This window comes from Ricinus communis, chromosome 9 (assembly GCF_019578655.1).
Source record: "Ricinus communis isolate WT05 ecotype wild-type chromosome 9, ASM1957865v1, whole genome shotgun sequence".
Lineage (NCBI taxonomy): Eukaryota > Viridiplantae > Streptophyta > Magnoliopsida > Malpighiales > Euphorbiaceae > Ricinus > Ricinus communis.
Window position 1 is genome coordinate 8,874,811 of NC_063264.1, and position 24,938 is coordinate 8,899,748.

Consider the following 24,938-nt stretch of genomic DNA (forward strand, 5'->3'; position numbering starts at 1 on the left):
CTTTAATGATATAGAAACTTTAAAGAGTCATCTAAAACTTTTATTTCTTTAGCTCGATCTGAATCAGGCTCTATATTCGTATAATAAGAGAATACATTTTATTATTTAGTTTCCATCTTTGGTCTGAGTAAGGTGGATTGTTTTGTACGGATATTTCTCTATACACCTCCAATTGAAACAAAATAAATTTTAAATTATATTAGACACATAAGGTTAGTGATCTGGAAAGTTTCATTATGAAATTTATTGTATAGAAGTTTTGGTGGATTTTTAAATTCACACTATTAATTCTGTCATAGTTGGCAGCCACACATATGTAGAGAGTTTAGTGATTTTATCATGCTATATGAAGTTCTATTAACTTTGGGTGTTTAAAAATAAGTGAATTATGATCTATTTCAGCTAAACCAATTTGGAATGAGGGTGACACCCAAGTAAGCTCAAGCAAAGGGAAGGGAGCAACAAACGTAAGTGAATAACTTAATGTTCTATATGAATATTGAATGGTGAATTCGGGTGTCCTGTTATAATGTGAACAATATATTTGATTTAGCCATATCTGGAGTTTTATAACTCCAAATGGAGTGCTACTTATTGCTATAGAAAATGTGTAATATAATTTACAAATGTTATAGAAATAGAGGAAGCTTGATTTTTCTGTTTTGATGGCCAATATGGAACATACTTTCTGTTGCTTAATTTTATTGACAGCTTGACCATGGTAGAATGTTTTTGATGTTTCTCTTTCTATACACATCCATTTGACGTAAAATCAGTTTTAAATTAATCTATACTTATAATATTATTGATATGGAGAATATGGTTTTGGAATTCCTAATGTGAAATTTTTGGTGTATTTGTGAATGCACACTATTAAATCTGCCATGTTGGAATATGGTATGTTTTTGGTATATCATAGGTATTATTATGGTTTCTTATATATTATGGAGATGTTAGTTATTTAAATGGTATATATATAAATATATATATATATATATATATATATATATATATATATATATATATATATATATATATATATATATAAGAATTATGGTTGGATGATTGTAAGGACGCAATACTACTTGTGAATCAGGCAAGACTGTGTGCGATATGAAATTTTTCATAAAATTATGGTTAGCTGTGTGCGTATGGGGATCCATGAAAATAAATATATATATATATTATTATGGAATTAAATATAATTCACAAGTTCATTGTTGTCCTAAAGAAAATACTATGACAAGGTTTATGTAAATACTATAAAGTCATAATTAAATATCGAATGGTTTGATGTTTGATAGTACTACACATTTGATTGTGTTATTTTTCATAGGAAATTATGTTATTCTTTTGCTGAGTTGCAGGCTCACTCCTCTGCATTATTTCTTTTTCAGGATTAGAAGAATTATAATTGGTTTTGATGAAACATTTACATCTGTCACACTAGCATTGTGTCAGGTAGGTCAGCAGGAGGTCGCCCTCAGTTTTTCTTTCTTGGACGTGACATGTCAAGTGGATTTTATTATCATGTATAAATCTGAAGCATTTTATGTGTATATAAAAAAAAAGTATACTATTTAATGTTGTGAGCTTTTTGGTGTGTGATATGTATGACTCATATAAATAATTTTTTTTATACATATTAATTTGTGAGTTAAAAGTTAGTAGTTAAAAAATATGTTATGTATCAGCCTTTGCATACAATGTATGTCTGACATCCTTTACAGGTGTCACACCACGTCATCACCGTTTGTCGGAATTTGACCGTTGGGACTAAATTAAAATAATTTTATGTACGTTTGTCACCAAATCGATTCAAATTAAAGTTTTGGTATCAAATTGATATATAATGCCAAAGATTGGTACCAGTCGGACAAATTACCCTAAAAATTAGTCTTAGTATCACGTAATATGTAAGCTTCACCTTTCTTTTATTCTTTTTTAATAGTTGTAAAGCTATTCGCGGTTTGCTTACACGTTGATTGTTTAAAAACAATTTTGATAAAAATGGTGGGTCGGCTTACTTTTTAAATTACCAACCCAACTACTCCCCATTTATATATATTATATATGCATAGTAAATGAACAAATAATATTATACAATTTCTATAAAATAAAAAGAATATATGTCATGTTTTAAATATAGAACACTTAAATAGAATATATAAGCAATTTTTAAAATAATTTTAAAATAAACTCAAATACTCTGCAATTAATTTTATTCTTAAAAATTTAAAATATTAATATATATATTTTTTAAATTTTTTCAAATTTTTAAAGGACTCGAGAAGCGTCTGGAATCACGAGCCACTATTGCCATTGTTATTGGATAAGGATTCAATCACCATTTTTTACAATTTAATAAAACTCTTCTAATTAAATCAAAGCTTTTGTAGATATATGATCGAGGAGGTTAAAAATATAAGAGAATCTGAATTAAAAGAGTAATAAATAAATAAATTAAGAAAAATAACCAGCAGAAATAAATTTAAAAGAAAAAGATTAATCCACAGAAAGTGTTGGGAGAAGTTGTTGCCCGCCTAATAACTCTTAATGATATCGTTGGAATAAGGATAAAGCAAGAGAGAACCTTTGTTTGGAGGGGCATTTCTTTATTTGTCAAATTTTCTTGATGATTATCTGCCACCTCTTCTTATCTTTTTCTCTTTTGTACTTTGATCATCAAATCATTTCCCTTTTCTTTTTCATCAAAGGATTCAGCGTTTTGCCCAAAGAAATATTCGAAATAATTTATATTTTTAAATTTTATCATATTACACTAATAAATCTCTTTATTTTTTTTAAAAAAAATTAAATGTTAATCAAAATTAAAATATCAGTTTTATTTTTACTAAATTCGTCTAAAATTTACTTATATACCTAATGAATAGAATGTACTGTTAATTTAGAATATTTTTTTATTTAATTTAGTAGTTATTAACTTAATTAATTATAAAAAATATTAGCTTATAGATTTTTTTTCATACAATTTTATGTAAGATATTTATTGAGTTAAAATATCTTATTACATAATTTTAACTTTTACACATTCAAATAGCTAATTACTTTTTAAAATATAAAAGTGACTAATACTTTTTTAGTAAAATTTAAATATTTATTTTAAATTTTTTTAATAAATTATAATTTTAAATCAATCTTTAACAAGGATGATAAAATTAATGATTGAAAACAAGAAGACCTATTAGCTTAAATTTCTCTATTTACAATGATATAATTGCTATTTCAGATAAAAATAATGGTTAACCAATAGAAAATCTGATAAAAGAAAATAATAATTAATTTCATTAAATGAGAAAAATGATATAATTAATTATTAAAAATTCAGATGCCTACAAAACCCAATACCGTCAAAATGATTAACAAGCGGCAGGGCATTATAGCCCCAGGATTAAAGTCAATATACACTTAACAGCGGTTATGAATTTGTTTATCTAAATCACCATAAACAGGAAGCTGAAATCTTTTGATAAAAATTTACAAAAGACAAGAAAATAGAAGTGTAGATCACTTTGAGATTTCTATCCAAATCTTATTGATATAATCTCCCATCATATGATATGGGTCTTAGAGCAGTGACCATACTATCTGTTTCATACCAGAATTTGATCACAATGCAACAAGCAGTGTACTGATCAATACTGCACAACTGAAAAACAAACACCTGTGTGAAATTTCCGGTTGTTAAGAGTACTAAGATCAATTCGTTTCTAATGCATACAAAGCAATTGAATCTTCAATTTGAGAAGTGAAAATGAAGGTGCTGCAGGCAGTTGGTCAACTAATTGCATTTGATATACAACACAAAAGAAAAACTTACATCTGTAGGCTAGAAAACCTGTATCTGTATCAGTTAGCCATACAAACAGCGGTCTAATATAACTCTGGCCACATATGAATCAAGGAAGAGGCCACGCCAAAAGAACTCGATCGGAAAAGAAACAAATGCTGACGGAACTCACCTAGAGTTCTAGAATCTAAATCAATTGCCAATTCACTGCACTGTGTTACTATGAAGTTGCAGCTACTTCGGTTTTCTTGTTCTTGTCTTCCTTTAGTTTCTTCCAGTCGTCTGCACTATCAATAATTTCACCAGTTTTTATGAGGTAGCGAACTCGCTTCCCATTGTCAAGGACTTTATGACCCACTCGGCTTACTACATCTTGTTCTTTTGAGTAGAGCATCACATTTGAACTGTGAATTGGTGCTTCAATCTGTAAATCAAATTCAGAAGTCCACTTGTCACATCACATACCAAGCAATAAGAACAAAAATCAAAAAAATCAAGCCTAAATAAAATGTAAACAAACTAGCAATCTTATCGAAACAGTATATCTAAATCTTCAGTCATGGTATCCATGCTAAAGAAACTAGGAATAAGGAACAAAAAGAGTTTCAAAACAAGAATTTTGAGCTGAATTTAAACAGGATTCTAATTTTCAACTCCAAATATCGAGCAGACCTCATCCAACATATAATAACGATAATATAAAAGAACCGTGGTAAACCCCAACAACTAACCTTAATAATCTGGCCAGGTTCTCCTTCTTCTCTACTCTTCACATGCTTTGTCTTCAAGTTAATTTCATTTATTACCACAGAGCTGTTATGCCTGAAGATCTTAGTCACTTCTCCAACTTTTCCCTTGTCATCTCCAGCTATCACTTTAACCGTGTCTCCTAGCTTAACATGCATTTTGTGTAAAATTGGAAGGCTGTTTGGCTTGCATTTCTTCCGTTCCCACCGCTTAATCTGAAAGAGGAAAGAAAAAAGAATACCAGCTCAACTAAACCTGGTTGATCAATGCCCACAAGCTGTAAATAATACCAATCATATACAGCCAAACAAAATAGTGCACAAGATACCATTCACATACCATTAAACAAAAGTAGTGCATTTAATAAAAAATGATAAAAGGAGATGATGAAGAAGAATGTCTATGTAAGGTTGTCAACTCATGGGACTTCATGTTGCTCACAGCGAGCTCATTGAGTGGAGCCAAAAACCAACATTTATTGTAGTCCACAAATGATTCAGATATAAAACAATGTAGTAATGGAGGCTTTTGTCTTTCTTTAGTGTCAACATAGAGATTTAAGCAAAAGCACATCTTCACTGAACATATGAACTAGAACATAATCTAAGCATATATTTTCTCTCCAGGTCCTGCTTTGAAGTGTTTCTACTTATTTTCTCGCAGTATACACTTCAACATGCTCACTGATAAGAAAAGAGATATAGTGAAATGAGATCGGCACGAAAAGGATCCATGATACTAACCCTCGCAACAATGAGACATGAATTATCTGGTCTCTTCACCTGCATGTAAACAAGGAGACAAATTAATGTGAAGTGGCCACAGGGATTAGCAAGCAGGCTGAGCATAACATATAATGTGGAGCACAAAATTAATGGTCAGTTAAACTGCATCAGAAATTAAGATCAAACCTATCCTATATTTTTAAGGCAAAATTTCCTGGGAAGAATTATCATGCCAAGCAAACTAATGAATCAGACTCAGAAATGGAACCAAGCTTAGAATTATATCAAACATCAGCCTAGTATTGAGATTAGGTTTTTTCAAATGAACAACACAAAGTTGATTAACAACCAAAGGCAACTATGAGCTTTAACAGTGAAAAACAGAATTCTTCATACTGTTACGAAAAAGCACATTCTTAACATTATAAAAAAAGAAAGAAAAAGAAAATCCGACAAAGCTAGCAAATATGAGTTTTAATACCTATTATTAAGATACAAGAGCAAAAATTTTCACCATCCGTCATGTTCCTCCATAGTAAGCTTCTCACTTAATTATTGCCAGTACAAGATCTGGTTCACTTAAAAAGAATGCAACTTAACTTGTGTATGTTCAGTTTTAAGAATCACAAAAAAGACCCAAACTTTCATCATTAACAAAATTAATTAGATAATCCTTCATAAGTATCCTCAATTTAGCCAAAACCACAAGGAAATCACTATGAAACACAATGTATTTTGATAAAAATGAAAAATCACTTGACAATATTCCAAACAAGAAGAAGACAAAATTGAGAATTCAGATGCGCATATTTATAAATAAGAAGCAAACCAGAAGAAAGAAATAAGAATAGAAAAACTTGAGAAAGGAGAAAAAGTACCTGTGTGGAAGTGAAGCTGGGAAAGGAAAGGCGTTGGCCAAAGAAAGTATTGTTTGATGAGATAGAAAGTGAAGTCATTGCACTTTGAAGTGCAGCCATTGCTGCCATTTCTTTTAGCTTCTTCTTCTTCTTCTTATTCTTCTTCTTTTAGCTTTTTTTGAGTTCCTATGATGACAAATGGATAAAGAAGACTGCCCTTTTAAGTGGAGATAATATAAGGTTAGAAACGGCGGCGTTTAATTTTACATTTGGATTTCTTGGGCTCTTCTTTCTACACTGGGCTCATTTATGATTTACTTTAAAGGGTTCTTTTATAAAATTACGGAAAGGTAAAATTTTATTTTTAGGGTTAAAACTCTTTTATATATATTCTTAAATATTTTGTTTTTTTTTGAATCGTACCATAATATTTTTTGATATTTTATGGTATATTTTTAATATATTTTTTTATTATTGTTTAAATAACTTTTTAGTTTTATTTTAATTATATTTTATGTAATTTTAAAATGTATTTAGTATATTTTTAGTATATTATGATATATTTTTTAGACATATATCTTTATGTCATTCGAACACTAGTTGCTATAAAAAAACATGTAATATCATTCAATTTATAAATACTAAGCATAAAGATATAAAATAAAAACGATAAGTTTATTTTATTTGGTTGATTTTACGGTAATACAAGTTAAGATAATATCTTTTTAATATTTTATAAGTATTATTTTTGGTATCTTTTTCGGATAAAATTTTGAAAAGAAAATTTATAATAATACACGTTAAAATAAATAAACTTTCGTTATTTTTTAGATACATTTTTAATTTTTTTTGATGAAATTTTAAAAAATAAAATAAAAACTGAAATCATAATAATATATAATAAAAATAATACTCTTTAAATATATTTTAGATATAATTTTAATATTTTTTATGCTAATATCTTTTATTAAGGGCTTCACAATAATATATAATTATATAATTTTATCCCTCCATAAGATCTGGCAAATAAGTTAAAGGACAAGGTACATGTGGCTAGTGCAAATACCTTTTAGAGTTTATAGCCAATAGGGGGACGCTGGTACAGATGGAGAATCAATAGGAGTGAGTAAGAAGAAACCAACCAATCAGGAGAGAGATGCAAAAATATATCACTACCTCCCCATATATAAGCAATAAGATAACAAAGGTAAAGCCTTAGAAAAACACTCTAAACCTCTAAATCTTAGTTCTTTCTTTCTTTTTATACCAGAATGCTTGGGCTGGTCCCTCTGCTGGTGTTGTTTCTCTAATTGCGAACTGTATTGCAGGACTGGACTTAAGAGAAATGCAAATGATAAGAAGAAACTTGGTCGATATAGCTTTGTGGATTCAGAGATTTTTCTGGTACCGTTTTATCCGTAAAGAAATTTGTATCAACGGCTGACACATGTGATAGATACTGACGCGCACGTCATACGTTGGACACATATGTCAGACGCTGACATAATTTCTTTTTGAAAAAATAATTTATGTTCATTAATTTTATATTGAATGTTCATTGTTTAAACGTAAAATGTTCATTGTTTCTTAACTTAATTTTATTGAAAAAATATGCACTATAATATATATATGTGTAGTATAACTTTATATTGATTTTTTATTTATTTATTAACTGTGTAAGGGCGATTTATGTTATATTTATATTATATATGTTCATTTGAATAAATTAGTGGTATGGTTTTCATTAATGATGAATATCTATTGACAAACTAATGAATATTATGCCTATAATTGATGAATATTTATATCAGTCATACAATTTTTCTATGCATCATAAAAATAATAAAAGCTTTCATAAATAATTAATATTTTTATAGTTTTTCCTGCAGTGCACTTAGGTGTAGTGTCCATTTAAAAATTGACCTGCTACTAAAGGTAAACATTAGGTAAATTTTAACTTGCTATTTTATTATAACATGTGACTAATTAAATAAGTAAAGTGAATTGGGCTAATTAATGAGCTATAAAAAGTTAAATTCTTTGGACTTCACTTATAAAATTTATTTTATAATTTATTAGTTATTTGTGAATTAAAAATCATTTCTTACTCTTGTTATTATTTTGTTTACAAATTTTTTCAATTAAATCGAAATGAATTGAAATTTCTTTTTTGATAATATTTTAAAAATTTTGTTTTTTTCCTACTTGTAATATACGAATGATGTATTCGTCATGAATATGAAAATGAAATTAATATAATGTGTAAAAAATAAAATATTTCATTGTCTAAATATCAAATCAAATATAAATATATAAAAAAGAATTGATGGAAATAAAAGATATTTTTCAACTAAAACCACTAGCTTGGCTATTAACAAATTTTTGGTGTTCAAAAATTCAAATCCTAATCCTAACTTTATCTTTTTAACCTTGTGCAATTTTATCATATTTTTCCTATTTATTATCATACTTCCAATACCAAATGCACCAAGTAGTGATTTAGCTCAATCTAACGCATAACCCTTGTTTTTTTTTTTTACAATTCTCATAATTCATAAAAATAAATTATATATCAATAAAACTTAGAAAAGAAAGAGTAATCCTCCTCTTACAATCCATAATTCATCATCTATTTATTTAGAAATATAAATAAATAAAATTTAAAGTATCTTTGATTTGATTTGCCACCTGTAATATTAATAAATATTAATTATATGCATGATTGTTGCTATTATTTTAATATAAATATTATTAATTTATATTATTTAGAAAATACTTATATGCATAAATGTTAACTAATACTATAAATTAAATACATATAATAACATAAAAAAATATAATTGATAATATATCATACAAAAGGAAAAATATTTATTAATTTATTAATTAATATATCAACTCTATTTATATGAACTAATATTAAAGCATAACTAATATATCTTAGGATTAAAAATCATTTAATTATAAAAGTAACGCATTAGTTAACATATTATTTTTTAAATTAGAAGCATTGTGTAAGTATAATAGTTACATATTAGTTAATATATAAATATAATAATTTAAATAAAAAATAATGATTTAAAAATAAAAAATATCACATCAGCATAATGTCTATGCATGTTAAAAAGAATTTATATTACGAGATTTACATATATAGATTTTGCTTGATCAATCTGACTTGACCTTAGCATTGGTATATCCCATCAAAAGAAGAAAGAAAAAAAGGAAACAAAGAAAGAAATTTTTTTTTTCTTTTAAAGGGAAGGAAAGAATTAGAAGTTCGCAGGAAATGGATGCTTCATTATCTTTTGGATTTTGAAGTCAACACTAATTGTCATTCTAACAACTTTAGGATTTTTATTCAACTTTGGTAAATTTTTCTTTTGAGAAAATAAAGGCTTTCATTAATGAGAATTAGAAGCAAGAAAAGCACACTCTTAAACATATTATCACACCTTATATGTATTTTTGAAATGCTCTTAGATCAGGGTATTATTTTTTCTTCTCCTATTTTTGCAGCGAATACAAATAAATCCAAGCATAAGCACTAGCACAAGGGCAAAAATATTAGAACTCCATTAATAATACACCTAATTATAAGCTCTGTTAGAAAATAAGATTTCAAAAGGGTAACAACAATAGCAGCAGCACAAGCATCCATGGAAGAACTCATAAGATTCGCTCTTTTATGTCCACTGATGCTTGTCCAGAGTAAAAAATACTCAGAAATTCGTCCATTATTGTCATTCTTTCTTAGCCATGTTCTATTTAAACAACAAAATTTTTTAATGCGTAATCAGTGCTTGAGAAGATCAAAATAATTTCATACATTACTTACATTTAGACTGTCTGCAAATCTTGCTAACTTTAATGATCTTCTCTCTTTTTGAATTAACAACAAATGATTAATTGATCTTTCTCCATCTTTATCATAACTACATTGTTCTTGATCTTGTTCTGCTTCAGTATTTCTCATCCAAATATCTCTTGACATAGTTATAAGAAATATAGCAATATCTTCTTCACGGAAAGTATCAAACATAAAACTTACCGGTTCTGGCTCCACCGGTAGCAGTGATGGAGACTCAGATTCAACAACTGATGAACTTGAATTCTTGAACTTAAGTTTCTTGAAGTCAGGCTTAGCTTTTGATTATCAAGAAAATTCAATTTTCGAGTTAATTTAACTCGTCTATGAGTTGAGTTTCTTGACTCACTTTTACTTTATCTATCTTGAATAATAACAAAATCATTATTAACAACAAAAGAAAATTTTGCTGAAAACTTATTTTTTAGGAACTATATTTTTAATTTCTAATTTAATTTTCAAAATAACTAGCTAAAATTATTAAAAATTTAAACAATTATGATTTAATTGATAAGTAGACTAAATAGTTAAAAAAGAGATATAATTTCACACCATTAGTAGATTGTGGTGAAAAACCCTTCCAACAATTTATAGGTTTCAAAAATAGAGAAAATATTACCGATTGATAAGGTAGAAAAGTTCCTTAATCTAATGGCTATGATTAAAAGTTTTCTAGTGGCTAAAATTCTCTGGGTGCATAGAACACCTAAGCAATACATAATGACTCATTTTTATTTGAGAATATTAATGAACATTTTATATATAGACAATGAACATTGATGAATAATACATCAAACAAAATGAATATGAATATTAACCATAATGAGTATTAAGTTCACTGATAATGAATATTTAAATACAAAGAAATTAATTATTATAGAATATTATATCTAGTGGATATTATATATATAGAAATTGAACATTTTAGTACATGTAAATGAATAAAAAAATATTAATATGTACATGGTCTGATAATAACTTTTTGACATGTGTTACTCTATTTTTGATACATATAATTTTTAATTTTAATACATGTACTAATTATTGACTCATAGAATTTAAGTTTATGCATAATTTTTAATATAATATAATTTTATAAATTTATTTTATTATAATTTTAAAAAAGTTAAAAAATAATGAAGAAACGGGAACAAAAGTCTCTGCATATATACTTTAGAAATATAATGCACTATACATTTTAGAAAGAAAATACACCACATGCGTGTTATGGACTCCGGTCAATGTAGATTCATGGACCGGGGTCCATATTATAATAATTGGGATTGTATGCAAATTATAAGATAGATCCATGTCCACGTAGTTTTATGAACTTAAGGGTCCATTCGACATCATTTTATTTAAATTTGTGTTTTAAGTCTTACACGTGCTTCAGACACTATCAGATGCTGACGCTATTTTTAAAAAAATTATAATTTATATTCATTATTTGTTAATTTAATTTTATTGAAAAAATATGTATACCATAATATAAATATTTGCAATACAAACTACAACATAAATATTTGTAATATAACTTTAGTTTGATTGTTTTTTATTTACCAATTTTGTAAGGACGAATTATGTTTTGTATATATTATATATGTTCATTTAAATGAATAAGTGGGTATGATTTTCATCAATGATGAATATTCATTAAAAAAAATAATGAATATTATGTCTATAAATGATGAATGTTTATATCAATCATAAAATATTTTTAATATACATCACAAAAACAATAAAAGTTTTCATAAATATTCAATATTTTTATTTCAGAATATTGATGAACATTATATATACAGACAATGAACATTTGCAGTACTAGATAATGAATATTAATATTAATACTGATGAATAATACATTAAACGAAATGAATATGAACATTAACCGTAATTAATATTAAGTTTATAGATAATAAATATTTAAATAGAAAAAATTAATTATTATGGAATATTACATTTAATGGATATTATACATATAAAAAATGAACATTTTTAGTGCATGTAAACGAACAAAAAAATATTAATATGTATCTAGTTTAATAAAAATATTTTGACATGTGTTACTATATTATAATACATATGATTTTTACTTTTGACACATGTACTTATTATTGACACGTAGAATTTAAATTTATGTATAATTTTATGTTTTTCTATTAATCTATTTATAATTTTTATATTTTTGTATTTGATAAAATCTTAAATATAAAAAACTAACAAGGACATTAAAAGTACTTAATTTATTATTATTTTTAAATATTTTAATTAATTATAAAATAGTAAAAGATCTATTTAATTTTATATATAAATTTAATTTATATTATTATTTATAATCAAAATAATTACGACCATCGTATGACAGACGGGTAAACAACTAGCTTTCATAAATATATAAAAATATATGTTTAAAATATTATTTTTAATAAATATTAATTTTAAATTTATTTTATTACAATTAAAAAAATAAAAATTTAATATGTCAAAAATAAATACACATGTCAAAATAAAAATTTTTCAAATAGTGACCGTAAAATAACTATAACAGTCGTTTACCACGTAAATAAACGACTAATTCTTATAAATATATAATTTTTAATATAATATTTATTTTTATAAGTTTATTTTATTATAATTTAAAAATAAAAACAGTGCAATTTTAATAAAAATATGAAGAAGTAAGGACAAAAGAAGGAGAGAGTTGTTATACTCTGTCCTTATCCACACGCACACACGTGCTGCTTATAGACTTCGGTCTATATAAAATCATAGACCGGATTTCAAATTATAAGCATTGTAAGAGAAAAGATTCACTCGAGACTAGTGTTATCACTGATATTATATTACTTTCTCACTCATTTGTAACCCACATTTTTTGTATAGCTTTTCACAATAAAATTTATGATTTTCTTTTTTAGGTATTTCAAATTTCAAAAATAATTTTAAAAAAAAAAGTAAACATTTCTATTTTTTTTAAAAAAATTAATTCTGAAAAATCAATTTTAAAAATTAAAACAACTAGAAACAAATTTGAAAATTTTATGCCAAGTGGACCGCATTCAATCAATCTCCTTTAGGAATCTTTGTTATCAAAATATTAATTTTATAGAATTACATTTTCTTTTCTCTGATGTCTGGACTAATTTCTGCACCAAAGTATTTTATTTTCCCTTCTTTTTATTTATTTATATATATTGTTAAAAACATAAGAATATACTCAGAAGTTACAAATAAGAACGCCTTAAATGAAAAGGTACAGAGAAAATGAAGCCAGGTCAGAAGAAAAGGATAAATTTTCTTCCATTTCCATTTCTGAAAGATTAATGTACAAAATCAGAGAAATAGAGGGCCTAATTATGTTACAGAAAAATTACAAGAAAACTGAATTTGGATCCTTCAGTCTAATTCTTTCTAGGCAGAAATCAGACCTTGCCATCTAAACTCCTTTTTGGATGTGCATGTATATCTCACAGAAGAAATCTTTTTTTCTTTGTTTCTTTTTTAAAAGAAAGAGGAAAATTCAAACCAAAACCATGAAATCAAAAAACTCTAAAATGGAATCAAATGAGCAAAAACCAATCATCTAAATTCACAAGTGTCAGCACTGTCCATAGACTCCTCCCTCCGATGGCATTCTGAAACAGGAGTCTTGACTTCTAGTTGATCCATGTCAATAGAAACTTCATCTGCTGTGGCAGAAAGTGACTTTTTGTGATGCCTTCTACTGTGCCTTGACTTGAGGATCCGTGCCAGTACTTGCACAATGTCTCTCATGGCAGGTCTTTTTTTAGGTACCCGGTTGATACATTTATATGCAAGAACTGCTACCTCATTCAGCTCTTGCACGTCGAATTTCCCGTCTAGACGCGAATCCACGATTTCCTCCCATCCAACTTTTCCCTCAGTATTCATTGCTGCCTGCATATTATCCCAGAACATTTATAGATAATATGACTGTTAGAAGTACTTATTTATGACAAGCTAAAAGTAGTGCAGTTCATGTGGCGAAGTCGAATTTACTTTCCACTTTATGGTTGATTTACAGAGTGAAGTCTCTTAATTCTATTTTTGCAGGAAGTAGTTTACATCTATCAAGGGAGAACAAGGACAGGAGAAGTAGATTGCTTACTAGTTCAACATATTCCATGAGACCTTGTTGAGGATTTCTGCCAGCTATAAGTTCAAAGAGCAACACTCCATAGCTGTAGACATCACTTTTCTTTGTAAATGTCCTTGAAGATATGTACTCAGGATCAAGATATCCAAATGTTCCCCGTATATTATCAGCGCGTCTGTCTACCATTTCTTCTCTTGAAAGACCAAAATCAGCTACCTGCTTGAAGTGTAACCAGCGACAACAAATTACTATTGACAGTCTCATGGACTTGCTGATGGAAATAGTGACCAGTATACTTGTAAGCTTGCTAACTAAAAGTTTGCTTAAACAAGGTCCAACATTTATGCAAAAATTTATCACCGACAACAAACATACCCTGGCTCTCATAGAATGATCCAACAGAATGTTGGAAGATTTAATATCTCGATGAATCACAGGAGGAACTGCCTGAAGTCAGAAAAAGTATTGACAATTTAATAAATAAATTTCTTAAGGGGCGAGATAATCACAACTTTATGGGCGTAGAAAGATACAAGCACAAATACAAATACATGCAATTGTCTAAATAAGATGGATGTTTACCCCATCGTGAAGATACTCCAACCCCCTTGCTACATCTAAAGCAATATAAACCCTCCAATCCCAGCTCAATGTTTCATGGTTTTCACCTGCGCATGGAAGATAATGTATGTAATGCTTTGTGAAAGTGGCACATATTTTGGAAAAAGAATGGCTGCTTATAGATATCTCCTTTCTCTACATCTTAATTTCATCATCGAATATAGCTAAATAGTAATGCAAACGAACTGAAAAAGATGTTATAGTAGTTGTTGAACCACTAAAGCTCGGTCCAGCTCCTTAGTCCAGACATTATAGAAACAAAGTGCAATAAACTTGCAGATATATCTTGAGATACTACACAAAAGCTTGAATTGTGCAATAAAAGGGTTTCACTTTTCAAATCCCTTTTAAGGCTTCTAAAAGCCCGAGAGCACTCATCATGTAAAAATCCTTGAATAAGAGAAAATGGAACTTTTGGGTATGTCCTTCCATGCATAACAACTTTGGAGCCTATAACCTCTTTGGCCTTTTGAAGGTTGAAAAACAAAATCCTAGAGAATAAACAACACATTCATTAATTTAAGGCCACCAGTTACCGGAACCAATTCTGAGGATCGGGTTTCACTTTTTGCCATGGAATGAGACAAGTAGAGGATACCAAAAACTAAACCCAAAAACCTTGTTCCTAGTGGCTGCTCCTTTTTCAGCATTGCAAAGACTATGCACCACTCCATACCCAATAGTTTGGACTTACAATTGCTCTTAGTTGGTTATTCTCAACAGAGTTTTGCACTATTTTCAAACAGACATCTATTTAAAAGAAAAAAAAATGAAAGCTTTAAAAATCTAGCTTTCTGGATAGAACCCTCCAGAAAGTAGAACATTGCATATGCAACAAAGTAGTATTCCTTTTTAGTTATCATTCAAACTAGGAACAGGTTCTTCAACTACTAAATTCTTAGCTTGATAGGTTCACAACTGACAAATTTGTTAGATTTTATTCCCGAGGTTAAGTGATGCCAATAATCATGCAAAAATATGTTAGCTAAACCAACCAGAAGTTCCATAGGATGAACCAATTTTCCTATCATACACAGAGTTGATGCTGGCTTACTGTACAAATGAGAAGCCAGGCTGCCTTTACTCATAAAAACATATATAAGCATATGTTGACCCTTTTCTGCACAATAGCCAACCAGATTCACCAGGTTTCTATGATGCAACCTCCCTAGCAGCATTACCTGAGAGTAATCAGAGTTCAAACGTTAACAATGATGAGCAAAATGGAATTTTCAAACACTAAAGAATCTACAGTGACAGGGGATCAATTGCATAATGCAAAAAAGTAAAGAAGTCGAATTGCTGAAGATACAGAAGTTTTCCATTTTATTAGGGATGTTTATTCACATGCCAATTATTGGGTGAATCTTAAAACTTATCTACTTTATTGTATAATATTTTTGAAAGAAATCCACCGTCTTTCCCATATTCCTGTCCAAAATTCAACGAACACTTGGAGTTCCATCAAACTCCAGCCAAATTTATGTTCAAAGAGGTAAAACTCTGATCCCCTATTAATTTTATTTGCAAGTATTCTTTTTACTCATAGAAAAACTTCCATTAATATTTTTGTATCATTCGGTTTATGTTATTCATTACCAACAAGGTGAAAACTGAATAAAGAAATAGTGGAAAATTTACGTTCAAACATGTAACATAAAATTAAAGGCAATGATTAAGAAACCAGATCTGCATGGCTTAAGACATGTCTGTGCAAGTTGTCATATCTTAACTGAGTCTTTATATAAACAGATATTTCAAGGCACATGCAATGTTCACTTTGAATGTGTCTCAATAATAAACCATTATTTCTTGGAGTGCATGAGCTAGGTAGACATGAAAATGATACCTCAGTGTGAAATTCTTTTTCCCCTTGCTTGGAATCAGTTGCAAGCACTTTAACAGCAACAGTCTCACCAGTTGACATCTGAGCTTTATATACAGGACCAAATGCTCCTTGTCCTATTAATGTCGTAAAATTATAGGTTGCTTTTTGCAGGTCCCTGAACAAATAGCACCAGGAATAAGATTTCAAACAAGAATGACCAGAAAGAAAAGTATCCTATGCATTTATAAGAATCACTGATGGTCATTTTTATGAGATCACTATTTGTCGCAACCAGAAAGATATGTAACAGTTGTCTTGCATTAGTAATTCAAACATATCAACAATAAACGATTGCAAAAAAACCACATCTAATTATAAAAGAGAATGCATATCTAGTGTAGAACTTATGTTATCACACGAAAAACAATTTTATTAAACCCCAAAACTTCCTATGCCTTAGAGCTACAACCGACATATAGAAAACTAAGCCTATACTAATTAGATACTCTTAACATAATTCTAAATAAAATAATTCTATCTAAACAAATAAAAAGGAAACTTATACTATTTAGAACTATAATACATATAATAGGAAACAAATACTAACAGGGTTAAATATTCCTAACTAAAAATAAAATTAAATTTGGAACTTCCTAAATAAGAATTTACAAAAAAATTCTGAACTTCAAAATTAAAAAGTAGATCCCTATACCTAGTCTTCTTGACTGCATCAATATCCTTAATTATGTACTCCATCACAGAAGAGATAATAGCACACTACAAAGTATTCAAAACAACTGGCAAAGGCAATAGCACAAAAGGTATAAGGAAAACATACTTGTAAGAATACTCTGGTATTCCAGACACTGCCACTACATTACTCTTCTTAAATCCGTCAAGCCAAAAGGACATGCCATTACGTCCAGATTTAACAGGTGATTCTGGACCAAGAGTTGAGTCGGATAATATAGTACATGAATCAGCACCATTAGCTCGAATAGGGATAGTCGCCGCCCTCCTTGAACTGCTATTCCCTATCTGTGATCTCTTCCTATGATACCTAAAACAGAAAAGTCCCAAAATAGCCAAAAGCACTCCAATCACAACCCCTATAGAGATCCCAATGATCAATCCAGATGACTCCCCTTTCATTTCCTTGCAATTCAATATTTGCTATAGAAGCCTTTGTTCCATTGATTAAAACTGCAGTAGGAGTCAAAGTCAAAAACCATAAAATTAGCATTCTATAATACACCAATCAAACAAATTCTATATTGCAATTTGCTGCAGCTGTACTAGAGAACAAACCTCCTGAATTTGACATTTCATATATAAATATCAAAAATACATAAATTGGATGCACCTTCAATTGATAATTAAAGGTCAAATAAAGAAAAAGAAGGGTTTAACATCCATAGCCAAGAAAGAAAAGGCAAAAAAAAAAAAAAAAAAAAAGAAAAGTCATTTGTTGACAAATGTTGAATTGGTAAAAGAAATAAAAGGAAGAAGAAGAAGAAAACAACCCTGATTTCAATTAGAATAGTCTTATCAAAGGACCTGGTTCCATATGTATACATTGCGTAACAAATCCAGCAAAGCTATTGACTTTTGTCCTTGAAATAACATAGTAAAAATAGAAATATTCACTCAACTGGTAAATGCAACAAAAATCAAAATATCTTAGAAGAAATAGAAGGAAGAACCCATCAACATTACTTTGTAAAGAGTAAAACTTTGCTTAAGTTCACAAAGAATGGAACTTTTCATCAATCTAACAAAGACAACAATATCAGCAAATGTTAAATGAAGAAACCCAGATATCATAAACGTTGAATCTAATCTTAGACTAGATTTCCAAATATGGGATTTTCTTTATAATTACCAAAAGAAAAATAAAATGAAGCAATGCTTGTAAATGCAAAACTTACTGAAATCAGAAACCATAATCAAGCTGCAATATTTCCATCAAACAGACTTAACAAAAACAAACATGGACTTGAAAATTGGTCAACCTATCAAACACATTTGTTGTGATCTATTTGGTTCTAGACAAAAGGCAGGAAATTTCTCAGGAAGCAAACAATCTCTAGAAAAGAACAAAAGTCCATAAAAACAATCCCAAAAGAGAATATTAAAAAACACACAGATAAAAAATAATGATAAAAGTAAATGGTAAAAGCAAAAGGAAAAAAAAAAATTTCAACACATTGATCACACACATTTCAGTTTAAAATTCTTAAGAAGAAAAAGAAAAAGAAACTTACCTTGTTAACAGTTACAAAGTGGAGACAGTTACATGTTCTTTAAAATCAAAAGAAGAGAATTACTGGAGAAAAAAAAAAAGGATTGCAAGAAAGCAACAAAAGGATTTGCTACAAGTAAGAATTCCAAGCCGGAAGAGAACAATGAAGAGAAAAGAATCTGAGAGTGAAGAGAAAGAAAAAAAGAGAATTTAGACAAAAAAAAAATACAGCAGTTTGTATTGTACGATCTGCTTCAAGGACACTACTAAAAAAAGCTTAAGTTTTTGGTTTTGGACATAAAAAAGAGAGAGAGAGAGAGAGACAGTGTGTTTTTAAAACGATATATAAAAACAGTATTTTCTTTTTTTTTTTTTTGGAAAAAGAAAATTTATGAGTTTCGTGAGTCGCCGTTTTGCAATATTGGACTGATTGAAACGCGGGGTTACGAGAGGAGAGAGAGAGAGGGAATTTTAAAGTTCCAAAAATATCCTCGGGTTTTGTGTTTCTGACGAGTATGTCCTGGGACGGATAAGGAATTTATGTTGTTTTGGGGGGGATTCTACTGTAGTTTTCGGGTTAAGATTGTGTGTTGTCTGGGACCAGCCTTAAAGCTCAGCAACTGGACACGTGGGGTATGTAGGGATCAATGATTATTAGTATTAATTTTCTCTTTTTGAACAACGATGCATGATTATTATGGAACACCAAAAGAAGAAAAAAAAACAGAAAAACGCAGAGTTTAATGCTCCACCAATCAAAATACATTACTAGTATTAAAAACGGTATAAAAATCCAGATAAGCTGATAGGTGACGTGACAATGATTGGAGATTCTCTAATTGCAAATTAAAGGATCAACTTAAGTGGCCTTCTTCTTACAAATATACCTTTCCTTTTGAAATTACCATCAAAGGGTAAATGTACCCACAAAAATAATAAATGAAATTATTTTAGGAGTAATTAGGAGCATAAGCTTGTTATTGTTATTGTTCTTTCAGCTTATACAGGATACTTGTACTCTCTATATAGACTGTACTAACAGGAGTTAGTTATGCAGCTCTCTGTTAGTTATACAGCTCATATATTTAGCGTGTAGTGTATTTTATTAGTTGTCAATTAAGTCAATATAGTTACACATTTTTAAAAACCCTATTTCTTGTTTTCTCTCAATTTTCTTTTTCTGCTACTATTGTTATTCATTATGGTATCAGAGCACACATCTTCCGCTGTAATGGAGAATGTAGAAAAAGATCTCATGATTTTAACTAAAGAAGAAAATCAGTCTTGTAAACATTTTGTTTCAATTAATCTCACTCATTCGTTGTCGGTAAAGCTTGATAGCAAGAATTTTCTTATTTGGAAGCAACAAGTAGTGTCTGTCATTAAAGGCTATGGATTACAAAAGTTTATTTTTGAATCATCCACAGAGGCATGTTCTTTAACTGAAGAAAGGATTATGGATCGTACAACTTCATCTGGAGAATGGAAACAATAACATCAGTTACTAATGTCATGGCTTCTTTCATCAATTTCTGAATCAGTCTTACCATATATGGTTGGTTGTGAAACGTCTGTGTAGGTTTAGAATAGGTTACTGCAGTACTTTACATCTCAAACTAAGGCTAAAACTAGTCAATTCAAGATGGAGTTACAAAATATGAAGAAAGGCATGATGTCAATAGATGAATATATTTCCAAGATTAAAGTTACAGTTGATTCTTTAGCCTCGGTTGGGCATGTATTATCAGAAAAAGATCATATAGATGCAAATCTTGATGGACTTCCCTCAGAGTATGATGCCTTCTCCATTTCTTTGACTACTTGATTTGAAAATTTCACTATTGATGAAGTTGAAGAACTTCTTATGGCTCAAGAGTCTAAGATTGAAAAATATAGTAAAAGTCTTGATTCATCATCATCAGCTTTTGCAACTACTGTTACAAGAAACCCTAACTTTGCTAGAAGTTCTAATTTTGCTGTCCAGAGTCCTTATCTTTCTTCTAGTCAAGGGAGCTCCTTTAACACCTATAGTTCTTACTATCCTAAAGGTCGTGAAAGTTTTCATTATTCTCGTGGACCTTATAATGGTGGAAGGATGTCGTTTCATCATGGTTATGATGCTAGTCGTGGTAGAGGTAGATGCACCTCAAGTAACTTAGGAAAACCCCAATGCCAACTTTGTGGAAGGTTTAGACACTTGGTAGACAGGTGTTACTATCGTTTTGACAAGAGTTTTACTAGTCCCGGTCAGTTAGGTGCCTTTCCAACAATTCACTCGGCTTGTCATATAAATGATTTGCAGTCTTCAAATCTCACAATTTATTTTACTAACTCAACAACATTTCTAATGTGCTTTCTACACCTAAACTGTATGACAACAATTGATACCTAGACTCTGGAGTTTCAAATCATGTGACTTCAGAAGCAACAAATCTGGTGCAGAGTGTTCCTTGTCTTGGTTCTGAGAAGGTTTAAGTTGGCAATGCATCATGTTTGCCTATTCATAATGTTGGAATTTCTACTTTTTATCTCCTCCTTTTATTCTAAATAACTTTCTTTAAAACACGTGTTACGTGTCCCTCAAATCACTACAAATCTAATCAGTGTCTCCAAATTTGATAAAGATAATTTTGTGTTCTTTAAATTTCATCCTGATTTTTGTTTTGTCAAGGATCTTATCTCTAAGGTTGTACTCATGCAAGGGGCGGTTAAAGATGGCTTGTATGTTTTTGAAGCCTCTCAGATGAGGTTTCAGCCAGCTTCTAAAGTCTTGTTAACTCAGTCCTATTGGTCCTACTACAAATTTTTTTTGTTTCTCATAAAACAAACTCTTTTAGTTATTTAATTCAATGTAAATGTTGTTCGATACAGTAGTGATGCTCAATCTTGCAATGTTAGTCAATGCTCTTCATGTAATAAGTCTAGTGCCATTAATTCTATCTTTGATCTGTGGCACAATAGACTTGGCCACCCTTTTGTGAAATCTATGTTAGCACAGTGTACTATTCCCTCTGCTAATAAAATAGTTTCCTCATTTTGTTCAACATATTGCCTTGGCAAAATCCATAAGTTTCATATCTCTCTGTCTAATACACGATATATTGAACATCTTGCTCTTATACATTCAGACTTATGGGGTCCCTCTCCTATCAAATCCAGTAATGGTTACTCATACTATATATCCGTTATTGATGCATATTCAAAGTTTACAAGGGTGTATATACTTAGGCACAAGTCTGAGGCTTTCCAAACCTTTTTAGATTTTTAGAAACAAGTTGAATTGCAGCTTAGCACTAAAATAAAAGCTATTTAAATAGATGGAAGAGGTGAATATAAGGTTTCAATAAACATCTTCTTGAGTGTGATATAGTTCAGAAGGTTTCTTGTCCTTATACTCAAGAACATAATGGTTTAGCCGAGATGAAGCATAGAAATATTATGGAGCATGGTTTAGCCATCTTGTCTCATTCTCATGTTCCTCTAAAATATTAGGATGAGGCATTCAGAATTATAGTTTTCCTGTTTAACAGCTTACTTGTTGCAACTCTACAAGGTCAATCACCTTTAGAGGTTCTATTTCACAATAAGCTTGATTGTCACTTCCTTAAGGTCTTTGGTTATACCTGTTATCCTACATTAGACCTTATAATAAACACAAACTTGAATTTTGTAGCATCCCTTGCACATTTCTTGGTTATAGCTTGAATCATAAAGGATACAAATGTATAGACCCTACTAGCAGAATCTGTATTTCCAAGGATGTCAATTTTTATGAAAATTCTTTTCCCTTTCTTTATAAGTCTATTAATGATTCCTCTGCTTTTAGTTGTGTTCTTGTTCTTCCAAGTGCTTCTCCACCTCTTGTCTCTTCTATTTCTTCCTTACCTTCTAAAGTAGTTATTCCGACTTATGGTTCAGGTTTTTCTACTTCCTTACCTTCTAGTTCTCATTCTCTTAATCTTGATACTAACATCTGTTCTCGAAGTGTTTCTTTTGTTGTTTCATATTCTGATGTTTTAGGGAATGAACTTGCCCTGTTGTCTCTCTAGAAGTCATGTCAACTCAGAGTCCTATAAATGAATCAATTCCTTTTCCAATTGTCTCAGCTCCTCCACTTAATACACATTCAATGGTCACATGTGCTAAGGCTGATATACACAAACCCAAGTTGTTTTTAGCTGTTGTCAAAGAGCCCATGACTGTTGATGCCGCTTTATCTCAATCTGAATGGAAATTGGCTATGCAAGCTGAGTACTCAACTCTTATAGATAATAAGACTTGGTCATTGGTACCCCTGCTTGCTAATAGAGTACATATAGGATATAAATGGGTTTTTAGAGTAAAGGAAAATCCAAATGGGATAGCCTCTAGATACAAAGCACGTTTAATTGCTAAAGGTTTCAATCAAAAGTTTGGATTTGATTTCAGTGAAACTTTTAGTCTAGTTGTGAAACCTCAAACCATTAGGATTGTTTTGACAGTTGCATTGAAGCATCGATGGTCCATTCAACAATTGGATGTGAATAATGTATTTCTCAATGGAGAACTGCAGGAAGAAGTGTATATACATCAACCTTAGGGGTTTGTTGATTCTGTACATCCATCTTATTTATGCAAGTTAAACAAGGCTTTATATGGGCTTAAACAGGCTCCAAGAGCTTGGTTTGCCGGGGTACTCTTATCCATTTTGGATTTACTTCAGCAAAGTCATACCAGTCCTTGTTTATAAGAGTCACTCCTCAACATGTGACCTATATTCTAGTTTATGTTGATGATTTGTTAATCACTAGTAATGATTCTATTGAGATCAAAAGATTGGTTCAACAACTTAATTCGTCCTCTGCCTTGAAAGATTTAAGAGAGGTGAGTTATTTCTTAGGCATACATGTGAGCCATAGAATAATAGGTATCCATTTGTCTCAGTCGAAGTATATAACAGACCTGTTATAGAAGACTAAGATGCTGCATTCTAAAAGCAGTCCTACTCCTATGAATAGTAGTCTTAAACTCAATGCTCTAAGGTCTGAACCTATTGAAGATGTCCAGCTGTACAGGAGTACAAGAGGAGTTCTGCAATATGTTACCATCACTAGGCTTGAGTTGCATTCAGTGTCAATAAAGTCTATTAATTTATGCAAAATCCTCAAGAAGAATATTGGAAGGCTGTTAAACGAATTTTGAGGTACCTTAAAGGAACAATTCAGTATTTTGCATCTAAAGAGAGCTAGTCATTTTGATGTAGTGAGTTATAGTGATGCTAATTGAGCTTCGAATCCTAATAATAGGAAATCCACTTTAGGATTTTATGTATTTTCTGGAGGGAATTTAGTTTCCTGGACTTCTAGAAAACAACTTACTGTATCAAGGTTTAGCAGTGAGGCTGAGTACAGGAGTGTAGATAATCTTGCAGCAGAGCTTGCTTGGAATAAGTCCTTGCTCATTGGGTTACAAGTTCCTATCTATCGTCCACCAATTATCTGGTGTGATAATCTTAGTACTGTTTTATTATCTGATAGTCCTATTCTACATGCCAAGTCTAAACACATTGAGTTAGACTTGTATTTTGAGCGAGACAAGGTTGTTACCAAAGAGCTGGACGTTCAACATGTTCCTATATTAGCTCAACTTGTTGATATTATCACTAATGTTGTGTCACGTCAAGTTTTTAATACTTCTCATTAAAAATTTAGAGTAGAAAATCTTTCTGCTCTAAGTCTGAGGGAGGATCCTAGGAGTAACTAGGAGCTTAAGCTTATTATTGTTATTATTCCTTTAGCTTGTATAGGACACGTGTACTCTTTGTATAGGCTGTACTAGCAGGAGTTAGTTATGCAGCTTTCTGTTGGTTATGTAACTCATGTATTTAGCGTGTGGTGTATTCTGTTGGTTATCAATTAAGTCAACACAGTTATACATTTCACAAAACCCTCTTTTTTGTTTTCTCTCAATCTTCTTTCTCTTATGTTATTGTTTTCCATTAAAAATAACTCCATATTTCAATTTCAATCAATTTCAAATTAAAATTAAAATTAAAATTGAGTTAATGTTTTATCTTTATCATAATAGTAAGAGACATAAATAAAAACAGTTATGAAATTGATATTTAAGAAAATTTAAAATTC

The 24,938-nt window shown here is 29.9% G+C and overlaps 2 protein-coding genes across 3 annotated transcripts; both read right to left on the reverse strand.

The window, feature by feature from the left end:
* Nucleotides 1-3,794: 3,794 nt before the first annotated feature.
* Nucleotides 3,795-6,350, reverse strand: LOC8286901 (50S ribosomal protein L24, chloroplastic). The gene is made up of 4 exons (XM_002522770.4): nt 6,162-6,350; nt 5,302-5,340; nt 4,543-4,773; nt 3,795-4,235 (listed from the first exon to the last, which is right to left on the reverse strand). Exons 1-4 carry the CDS (start codon nt 6,267-6,269, stop codon nt 4,032-4,034), a joined length of 582 nt encoding a protein of 193 aa, XP_002522816.1. The 5' UTR covers nt 6,270-6,350; the 3' UTR covers nt 3,795-4,031.
* A 6,923-nt stretch (nt 6,351-13,273) lies between these two features.
* On the reverse strand, nt 13,274-19,312 carry LOC8286900 (calcium/calmodulin-regulated receptor-like kinase 1). Of its 2 annotated transcripts, none has more exons than XM_002522769.4 (8): nt 18,839-19,312; nt 17,413-17,777; nt 16,596-16,749; nt 15,801-15,927; nt 14,708-14,793; nt 14,501-14,572; nt 14,138-14,341; nt 13,274-13,926 (listed from the first exon to the last, which is right to left on the reverse strand). In XM_002522769.4, exons 2-8 carry the CDS (start codon nt 17,724-17,726, stop codon nt 13,588-13,590), a joined length of 1,296 nt encoding a protein of 431 aa, XP_002522815.2. In that variant the 5' UTR covers nt 17,727-17,777; nt 18,839-19,312; the 3' UTR covers nt 13,274-13,587. The 2 variants fall into 2 exon arrangements, with proteins under 2 accessions (XP_002522815.2, XP_025013802.2); XM_025158034.2 differs by lacking the exon at nt 18,839-19,312 and adding an exon at nt 18,503-18,705.
* Nucleotides 19,313-24,938: the final 5,626 nt, after the last annotated feature.

What these genes read in the sequence shown, in the direction of transcription:
- LOC8286901 (XM_002522770.4), bottom strand. Translation starts at nt 6,269, where the DNA reads ATGGCAGCAATGGCTGCACTTCAAAGTGCAATGACTTCACTTTCTATC. An exon ending in CCAGCTTCACTTCCACACAG is followed by an intron (nt 5,341 to 6,161) that starts GTACTTTTTCTC and finishes GTTTACATGCAG; the next exon opens with GTGAAGAGACCAGATAATTC. An exon ending in AACCTGGCCAGATTATTAAG is followed by an intron (nt 4,236 to 4,542) that starts GTTAGTTGTTGG and finishes TTTGATTTACAG; the next exon opens with ATTGAAGCACCAATTCACAG.
- LOC8286900 (XM_002522769.4), bottom strand. Translation starts at nt 17,726, where the DNA reads ATGAAAGGGGAGTCATCTGGATTGATCATTGGGATCTCTATAGGGGTT. An exon ending in AAAAAGAATTTCACACTGAG is followed by an intron (nt 15,928 to 16,595) that starts GTATCATTTTCA and finishes GATTACTCTCAG; the next exon opens with GTAATGCTGCTAGGGAGGTT. An exon ending in CCTGGCTTCTCATTTGTACA is followed by an intron (nt 14,794 to 15,800) that starts GTAAGCCAGCAT and finishes TTCCATGCGCAG; the next exon opens with GTGAAAACCATGAAACATTG.